Source organism: Gavialis gangeticus, unplaced genomic scaffold, assembly GCF_001723915.1.
Source record: "Gavialis gangeticus isolate Ggan-Ray unplaced genomic scaffold, GavGan_comp1, whole genome shotgun sequence".
Taxonomy (NCBI): Eukaryota; Metazoa; Chordata; order Crocodylia; family Gavialidae; genus Gavialis; species Gavialis gangeticus.
Window position 1 is genome coordinate 110,887,920 of NW_017729024.1, and position 10,054 is coordinate 110,897,973.

At 44.7% G+C, this 10,054-nt stretch overlaps 1 protein-coding gene across 2 annotated transcripts in view; it reads left to right on the forward strand.

Annotated features, from left to right (window-relative positions):
• The window catches only part of ZDHHC21 (zinc finger DHHC-type containing 21), an 89,069-nt gene continuing 79,015 nt past the window's right edge, over window positions 1-10,054 (forward strand). For both annotated transcript variants that reach the window (XM_019517570.1, XM_019517571.1), the window contains exons 1-2: window positions 1-33; window positions 8,312-8,514. In XM_019517570.1, the coding sequence (XP_019373115.1) occupies window positions 8,361-8,514 (154 nt within the window). In that variant the 5' untranslated portion in view covers window positions 1-33; window positions 8,312-8,360. The remainder of the gene's footprint in view (window positions 34-8,311; window positions 8,515-10,054) is intronic.

A 10,054-nucleotide genomic window follows, 5' to 3' on the forward strand; every position in this document is an offset into this window, starting at 1 on the left:
TCTCCGGGTTCAGCTGTGACCGGACCCGCTTGGGTACAGTGCTGCCCCGCCGCCCCTCTCGCCTGTTTGCTCAGCCCACGGGTCTGTCCTGGGCTGTCCGGGGCCCGATCCAGCCCCCGGGGCACAGCTTGGCCCTGGCCCTGGCAGCGTGGGGGATGGGGTGTGGCCCAGCTCCAATCCGGCCCCCTGGGGTTTGGGAATTTGGCAGTGGGGGAGGGGCGCCATTGATAATTGCCTCTTCTCCCCCGCCAGCAAATTTCCCAAGACAAGGGCAGCCCTGTGGGCGGAGTGTGAGGGCTCTGCAGGATATGTGCGGCGCATGGGCCAGGAGTTGCCCACCCCTGTTGAGAATGTAGTCTCTTGGAAACAGCACGTTTTTCTCTGAGCACATATAGCGTGGGACTGAATAGCACGCTGGCTTCATGTGAGCTGGGAAGCACTGCTGTAAACTGGTGCGGAAGAACAGGATGGTTTTGATTGTTATAATTGTGTATTTGCTTTAAATCTTTCCCCGCGCTTTGTAAAGCAGTAGTCCCCTTGTGTGGCGACACACTCCTATTCAAACTCACACACTGAAACACACTCAAACTTGTACTTAATTTGGCCCCTTGACCTCCATGCCATTGACATTGGTGAGGACTGTTCACACTGAAGATGAAGCTTGACAGGATCTCAGGCAGTGTCAAACTGGTGACATATTGGTGCGCCAGCCATACTTGTGTAGTTTGCCAATAGCCTGGGAAGTTAACTCTTCAAAGGGCGATCAGGAAACTTTTGCATTAGGGATTATGTCTGACTTCCTTCAAGATGTTCCATAGGAATTCAGTTATTCACTTGTAAAGTCAAGTATTTATTTTTTAATAAGCCCACGTTAATATTTCTGATTTACAATCTATAAAGAGCTTCTTCTTTTTTTTTAAGCAACTTTCTTGCCTGCCTGGGGCATCCAGTAATCCTGTAATCCAGTGTTCATCACATCACAGTTCATCATGTTGACTATAATTATAAAGGACAGATACTAGATTTACGGCATTATTAGTTGAAGTGGGCAGGACAGGGCAGGTTGGAATGATTTTCTCCATGTGCGTGTAAACTTCAGTCATGCAGCCTGCTAAAGAGAGGAACATTTCTGACAGAGGTAAAAGGCATCAAGTCAGCTCTTCCTGGCAGGTTTGCAATGGTGCAGTGGTTGCAGCTAATGGTTTCCTCAGTAAAAATTCCAGCTGCTTCCTTTCAAACTTTTTGTGTTCAGGGTGGTTATTTGGAGAAATGTTACTGATTCTTTTGCTAAAATGCAAAAAAAAAAAAAATAGAATGTAATATAAAACATCTAATACCAATTTTAGGAAGGTGTACATTTTGTCCAGTTGAGTGCTTCTTTGCAGCTTACTGATTTAGAAAGTCAGCTTCCAACTTTTTGTGGTCATTTTGCTTGGAACTAATTTCTGATGTTTTCTGTAGGGACCACTGTGATGATCCACATATCTCTGCACATCATCCATATACATTTTCCTCAAACTACATGTAAAATGAATTTTTAATTGCAAGATGTGTATGTTTTCCTTGGTCTGGGTTTTTTTTGTATTCATGCATCATCATTGGTGTATTAAAAAAAAAGCTGTTTTTCTGTTCAGATTAATTCTCTTAATGATACACAAGCTGAAAACAATCCTGCTTGCTCCCTTGTCTTGGTTATGCTGTATTGCTAACAGGAATAAGAGGGGGAAAATACAGAATTACTTTATCATTAAAATTAGCATGTTATTGAACAAGTGTCTTAAAATTCAAGTTGACACAAATATGTAAGCATAGCACACTTTTTGTGAAGCAACTAATTTGTGTAAGTGCCTTTATAAGGCAATTGTGCAAAAATAAGTCCCTTTAACTAGAAAGGATGCTATGCTTTTTAGTTTTGTTACATTGTAATAACTATAGTTTACTGTTTGTCCTCACCAACATTTGCAAATTGAACACCGCTGGCCTCAGTGATATCGTCGACCATCTAGCCTGGTGGGCCAGATGAGTGGCATGGGGCCAGTCTGTGAGTTGTATCATGTGGCAAGTTTTGGTTCTTGGGCCAGATCCAGCATTGGGGTCAGCATGCTGGGTCTGCCTGCGGAGCGACCAGGTGCATGCTGGGTCCAGCCATGGTGTGCTAGATCATATTATCTGTCTTGTACGGCTCCCAGTTGGTCCACTAATTTAACAGCCAAGGAATGGTATCAGTATTAATTGCCACAGCTTCCAGTTTCAAATTTGGCCTGCAGGTTGAGCACCACTGATTTAGATGATTTGTCCACTGTAACAAAGTACATGAATTGCCCTTTCAAACACACGCACATGCGCGCGTGCACACACACACGCGCGCATTTAATTGTTACAGTTACAAAACACTACACCTTAAATAATTTAAACAAATATTGATTTCTGATGTCTTAAGTAACTGTTACTGCTGAAGGAAAAAGTCTGGATATTATTGTAAATAGCTTCATGAATACTTCTGGTCAATGTGAAGTTGTGGTTAAAAACTCAAAAAGGGTGTGTGAAAAATAGGGTAGATAAAACACTGGCTATTATAGGGTCATGGTAATGTTCTTATTGCATCTGTTTCTGTGTCTTATCTCAGAAAATATATAGCAAACAAAAAGGATTCAAAGGGAGGTGGAGAATATTTGACACTTGGAGAGAGTTTCATATGAAATAAAGCTGAAAACAGGAATGAATTTTGTTTAGCTACAGATCAGTACAAAGGAATCTGGGTCAGACTGAATTTTATTAGTAGATGTTTAGGATTGTGAATCCAAAAAGATGACAAAGCCAGTAGGGAAATGCAAATCCCCCAAATGAGGGACTAACATTAGAGGGATAGGGGTGAGGAGGGGAACACAACTGGGTTACATAAAATACAATGTTAGCCAACTAAGCCCAGGGGTCAGTGGGGGAGGGGGTTCATGACACTGAGACAGAAAGGTGATAGACGCACATAAACCCGCACAATGGTCTGCAATGGTGGAGGAAGTAGGTTGACGAAAGTTTCTCAGTCCATATAGAGTCTCATTGTGGAGGTCCTCTGGGTGGAGTGGGGTGATCCATTGCTGAAGATTCCTCTTGAAGTGGAGTCCATCAGGTGCAGTGGGGGGTTCAGGTGGTCCCCTCTGGGTCTGGTCCGGCAGTGGTCAGTTTGGTGGGGTAAGAGTACTGGCAGTGGCCTGTGATGTGCTCCACGTAGATGTCACAGGACCAGCGGATTGTGTTGGACACCATGAGGCAGTGTAATGGCGGGAGACATGGCAGGCACGCAGTATACTGTCATTGCTGGGGTCCCAGGCTCCGAGTGTTCCCATGAAAGTGTTGATTGTCACGTTGTAGCCACGGCCCCTCAGGATGTCGGCAGGTGGGGCGTACTTCTCCAGCTTGTGAGCCCGAGCGTTGGTGAAGGTTTGGCACTGGTTCTCGAAGGGGATGGTCACATCCGCGATCACGATCTTCTTGGCCTCTTCATTCATGATTGTGATGTCAGGGTGCATCTGGCTCTCACAGCCTGGGACGGTGCAGTTCATGGAGATTTCCCCCACCGCGACCGGGATGGCCGTCACCACACAGTCCTGGACAGTGTTGTGGCAGAGCTGCCAGGCTCTGGCATGCGGCCCGCAGCTGCACAGCGCATGGGGGAGGGTCTCTGCCACGTAGCCACACTGTCGGCACTTCTTGTCCCGGTGGCGGAAGCGGTTGGCCCTGTCAGAGGCAGGCAGTTGAGGCGGGCGCGGTAGAGGAAGTGCCAGTCTGTGAAGTGCCCGCTAGGCATGAAGTGGTTGCTGAGGTCTCACTTCGAGGTGATGTTGAAGACCTTGCCCTGGCTGGGTTTGGCCCTCAGGTCTCTGGCGTAGTTGTTTCAGATGGCGTCCTTCAGGAACCTCTCCAGGAAGGTCGTGAGCCTTCAATAGGCTGGGAAGTGATAATAATGTATGGTGCAAAGAAGGAAAATCAAGCTCATATTGGAAAAAAAATAAAAGAGCAAATGAAAGCATTACATATTTTCAATTTTGGGAAATACTTTTTACACAATTCCTAACTAAATGTGGTGTTCACTGTCCCAAAATATCATTTCCTCCAAACAACTCAGCAGGCTTTTATTAATTTTGGATAAATGGCAGTTATACTTTTACCCTACATAACATGAAAAGTATTGGTATGCATATGCATTCACATACACATGTATATTGCAGAGCATAATTAAATTGTGACTGGATTTAGAGCATTGATAGAGGGCTTGAAAGAAATTTTCCATGATGGGAATTCATGCTGTTTTCTCCAAAGTATCTCTGACTGTTGTTGTGCACTGTACTAGATGGGCCACTTAGGCACAGCTTTTCCATCTCTGTTATCTTTCTATATCTTGTTTGTTGGGCTGCATCCATTCTGGGGATACTCTCCTTAGTGACAGAGCCTCTGTTGTTCTCTTATGGTATGAATGAAAACTTAAATGGGTTCCCTAAGGATCAGTGATGTTTTTTTTTGCAGTCTTACTGGTATATGCACAAAAGCTGGTAATTGGTATGCTATCATCTCTGCACATGAGCTCAGAAGACAGTTTCTCTGCAAAGAAGAGGAGGAAACAAATAAGTAGCAAGCAGTATGACTAAAAGGAAGGAAGTAAAAAAGGTCCATACAACTATCCCCCTGTCCTCCCCCTTTCTGTACCAAAAGTAAAAAAGGAGAGTAAATTAATCAAGAATTCTCGGCTATTCTTGATTTGGATATGGGCTGTCCAACTGGTTGCCTGGCACCAATGAGAGGTTAGTGTGCAGTCCTTGGGCTCCTGCCCAGCTGCCTCTCCCCTTATTGCTTTGGCTGCTTTGCAGGCACATCTCTAGACTCCCCAACCCTCCCTCACTTTGACTTCTGTTCTTGCCCCAGGGGACAGGGCAGCATAGCCCACAGCACCTGAAGACCCCACACAGCAGTGCAGCAAGAAAGCTGAGGTCAGGCTGTGTGCTTACACAACACAGGGTAGTGAGGTGGAGCAGGACACCACCCATGCATGTGGTACAGTTGCCACCCACGTGTGGTGCACTGAGAAGGATGTGGCCTGGGGGTCCAGGACTCTCACTAGTGTGAAGTTGCTGGTGCGATCATTGTGGCTTCTGGCCACTAAGAATTTGGATGTCCCTGATTTATACAGTAACAGGAGTGCATTGATTTTTGATTTTTTTTTTGCCTTTTAAAGGTAAAAATCTCATCATAGCTTTGTTTCCTTTAAATTGGAAATACTTCAATTGAAGTTGATAAACATGAAGTATGAGCTTTAAAGTAATATGAAAGAGAGGGAGGTCACTTACAGGAATGCTCATTGTATGGATCCTCATAGAAAAAGATGCAGAGATGGAGAGGGAGGAGGGCAGAACGTAGGGGAGAAATTTGGGAGAAGTGAAGTAAGCAAGAGTGGGAGTAGTGAGAATGCAATGGGAGGAGGAAGAGAACAAGATCTGTGCATTGCCTTGATAGTGAGAAGCCAGAGCTTGAATTGATGACTTAACAGTGAGTATATTTGATTAGGGAAGTGATGGGAAAAGAAAGCCAGTTGGGGCCACTGAATTGAGGAAGGAAGGGGAGGGAAGTTGGGAATTAGAGGAACAGGAAAGACAGTGATAGGAGTTGAAGTGAGGTGACTTCAGCTTGGCCAAGATTCTAGGGTTTGTCTACAATAAGCAAATTCAGTTCAATTAAAATTTAATAGCTGGGATGGTGGCAACAGTGGGAGTGCTAATGTAATGATTGGATGTGCTTTTGCCACCCTTAATCTGCCAGTGTTGCACAGAATATTTCTATGGTAGTTAACATTGATGAGGGAGAATTCCTGGTCTGAATTTTGCTGGTGTAAGTGCAGTTTTACAGTGAGATAGGAGTGAAGAGTGTTGGCTTTGGAAATACTATAGAACCGAGAGGATGTTACAGAAACTGGGCTGACAAAAAACCAAAAAGAATCATGTCATATCAGTAGTGCAAGCTTGGATGTATTAACACTAATGATAGAACAAGAAAGTGGGAGCATTCAGCTGGAAAGTAAGTTTGGGTATTGCAACCCTAGAGTTGCAGGAAAAGATATGACTGCTCCCCCCACATTATCTTTATGGGATCAAAGAAAATAAGGTATTTTATAACATGGGCTTGACAGATTTATTGCCCTCTTCTCCCTCTGTGACAGGAGAAATAAATCTACCTAGAAGTGAAGAGCTGTGGGACAGGGAGAGTCTTATCCTCTCTTTAGTATAGCTAGTGTTCCGTGTTTTCAGTTTTTATTTTCAAAAAAATAATCTGGAAATTTTTCAGGGTTTATTTTCCAAACATAAAACACATGCTGAACTTGGGATAAAAAAAGAGAGATAATTGGTTTAAATTGGGGAATATAATAATATTTTCCTATGGCAGTGACGGAGGGAGGAAGTGAGTAAGGTTGGGACTAGGGAAGGGGCAGGGGGAAGGGCGCAGCGCAGACTGTCTGCTGCTCCCGGGGCTGCAGCAGGGAGCAAAGCGGAGGGAACTGTCAATGTGGGCGGGTGGGGGGATGCTGCGGGTTGGGGGGCTGCGCTGGGCTATTCTTTGGGGGCGTGTGTCCCTGGATCTGCACACAGGACAAGATCAGGCTGCCGTTGCAGGCTGGGGCTGGTGGTGGCACTGAGCTCTTCCCAGTGCTTGGGGCAGGTGGCAGCCTGCTTTCGTCTGGTATGCAGATCCAGAGGCATGCACCTCCCATTATAGCTCCCTCCATAGCTGGCATTGGTTGTTCCCAGGACCACTGCAGCAGGTGCTGTGGTGAGTGGGAACAAGCGGAGCCCCAGGGGGCATGGGGTACAGTGCAGCTTGTCCCCGCTCATGCTAGCCCCTGCTGCAGCAGCACTGGGAAGGGCTTATGCCAGCTGTCTGCAGCTGTGCAGTGCTGCACCCCGAACCTCCTGGGGCTTTGCTTGTCCACACACACCCCAATCCCTGCTGCAGCGGCCCTGGGAACAGCTGACATCACCTGCCTGCGCCACAGCTCAGCACATCCAGGGGCTGGGGGGAGTGGCACATGGCCTGCAAGCTAGTATGGAGTGGTCGGGTGCAGTGCCAGCCACAGGGTGCAGAGCTGGGCCCTCCCACGTGCCTCCCCAGCAGGGCTCACAACTCCTGGTGTCTGGGGCAGGGCCGCAGCTGGAGCTGCCTAGGTGCAGCTGGGACCCACCTGCCCCAGGAGCAATTCTTGTGGTCCCTCCCACCCTGCTCGAGGTCAGAGCCAGGAGCCCGGTGCCCCCAGGCAACAGCTCCAACCTCCTCCCCCAGCCCCTGTGCAGCCACTGCTCCACTTTCTGCAGTCAGGCACCTGCTGGCAGCTTGGCTCAGGCCCTTAAAGTGGCAGGCACCTACAGTGCCCTGCCACAGGGGCCTGTGGGTCAGGAGCGAAGGGCAGTGAAATAGTTGCGCACCAGCATAGCAGGGATGCTCAGAACCACAAAGCAGTGGGGAGGAGCGGGGAACAGCTGCAGCTGGACCCACATCCTGGTAAGTGAAGGGGGCAGGGGGAGCTCTGATTTTCCATGATAAGCCCAAAATCAAACACCAAAATGTATAGGTGTTTAGAATGTGTTTTATTATAGTGATTGAGGCACTAGTACGTTTCCAAATCACTTTATACTTGTAAATGTATCAATAAACATTCAGCTGATACATACATACATATATATAGTGGTGTTTTATTTCAGTGATGGAAAAATGTGGATTTGGGGAGTTGTAAATAGAATTTGGTGGGGGAGGGGTTCTGCTTTTGTAAATCAGAGAATTTGCTATTTTTAAACACAGAAAACCAGGATCCCTGGTGATTATTGACTTGTTCGACGTATAATAATTTTGACTTGCTGCACTTAGCATGACAAGTGGAAGATGTTATGAAATTGTAGTCCTTTCTCTTTCAGCTTTAATGGTTATGAAAGAGTAAATGTGTGAATAATGTAGAGTACCTACAGATTTCTAGAGAAGTGTGCAGAGATCCAGATTTTAAGGATTGGGTAAAATTTGTCTGAAGAAATAGGGTGGGTTGAATAGGCAAAAACAAAGGAAAAGAAAAACTAAATGTGCATATCTCAGGTCTGTGTATGAGCTGTATGTGTGTGACTGAGAAGGTTTTGAGTTTTAATAAAGTTTCCAAAATTATATATGTGAAATGATTAACAATTATACTACTGAATATATAGGAAATCTTTTATCAATATTAAGTAACTTAGATAACCACAATGATGATTTTATACTAACATTTTCACTTTTTTTTCTCTTTAAGGTTGTCTTTTTGTCTCTTTGTGAAACTGATTGTCTTCAATTTATATGCAATGGGGCTGCAGATTCACTTTGTGGTTGACCCTCAGGGTTGGTGCTGCATGGGCATTATTATCTTTGTCTGGCTTTACAACACAGTCTTCATTCCCAAAGTCATCCTCTTTCCTCACTATGAAGAGGGACATATTTCAGCTGTGGCAATTTTGTGTAAGTCATTTTTATTCAATTTCTCTTTTCCACCTAGTAAAAACTGGACCTCTGGACAATAATGTCTTTTCTAACCCTTGTAGTATCAAATCAGGAAGCATGAGAGCAGTCTACCAAAAATGTTGTTGAAGCGGACTCTTAAAAATAAGAAAGAACTTCCATTCTTAAGTCAAGTTATGCAATTTTAGCACGCTTTTCTTGTAGAACCTGCGTTGGCATAGTACTCTTCCCACTGTGGATGAGACAACACAACTGTATTTGTAAATTGTTTGTTTTCTTGTTACTTAAGATTCTGGACCTGTCTGCATTTTAGGTAGAATCATGCAAAATGAAGCTGAGTTCTGATGTGTCACTTGGTACAGTTCAGTATCTCTGTATAACTATGTTTTCTTCTAGTGCAGCCATATGTGAATCATGTCATCTGTCTTTGCTTCCTAACCTGTAAATGATTAGCTGCTCCCAAACAATAACAAATACCTATTCATCATCTGTTCCTTGATAAGACTACATCAGACGGAGTATCATAAGCTGGTGCTGGGCCAAAGGATTATAGGTGTGTTTGGAATACAAGTTCGTTGCAGAGTTCACTCAGGTTGTCTATACTTGGGTTATTTCTTTTAGGACAGACTGTCTCACTGCACTACCAGGTTAGTGGTTGGCACTAAGACTTCTGAGAACACAATCCTATGGCTCTTTTTTGCTGCAGGAAAATGAGTCAGCATATTAATTATTTCCCAGCTGTGTGAGAGAGAACTTGTCAGTCTTTGTTTGGCATCTGGGGAGGAACTATGGGAAAACATTGAATGACTAGTAGCAATTAAGTAGCCTTAGCCTGTGTTTGTATTCCTAATCTAAGAATTCAGCTGCTGACATATGGTCCTTACTTGGCTCTTGAAGGCCAGCATTTTGAGTTTAGAGCATCAATACCTTCAAGTTAAAGATGTTTTATATGTTGATGGGCCTCAAGTTAGGGCAGCACTCAAGATAGTTTTTCAGTGAAGATGAGACTTTTGGGATGCCCTGTCCTACAGAACCTTGAGAGGTGGGACAACTAGCTTGCTGGCCAGCTTCTGAGTTACAAAGATGATGTAGGTGTACAAAGGGGAGCTTTGAAATGGAAGTAGCTACCCAGTGATATGGTCCTAAAGCAAGCATTTTCTATAACTGTTATTCTTTTTAGGGCAGAGGTTGCCATCTTGTTATCCTGTGCAGCACAGACCATATGTATAGAGTTAAATAAAAAGGCTGAAATTTCCAACTTGAAATTTGGGTACCTAAACATTGATTTCAGTGGGAAGTATCTGTACCTATGAAAATCAAGCTGCGTTGTATCTGACTCCAGCCACCCAGGTTCAATAAATTTTGCTTTTTGAATGAATTTAATAAGCCTGGTTCCACCCAATGTTTGTTTCCGTACCTAACATAGTTAATGTGTAGCTCACAATATGCAAATATCATTGGTTTGTCAGTCAAATTTTAGCACGCTTTTCTTGTAGAACCTGCGTTGGCATAGTACTCTTCCCACTGTGGATGAGACAAC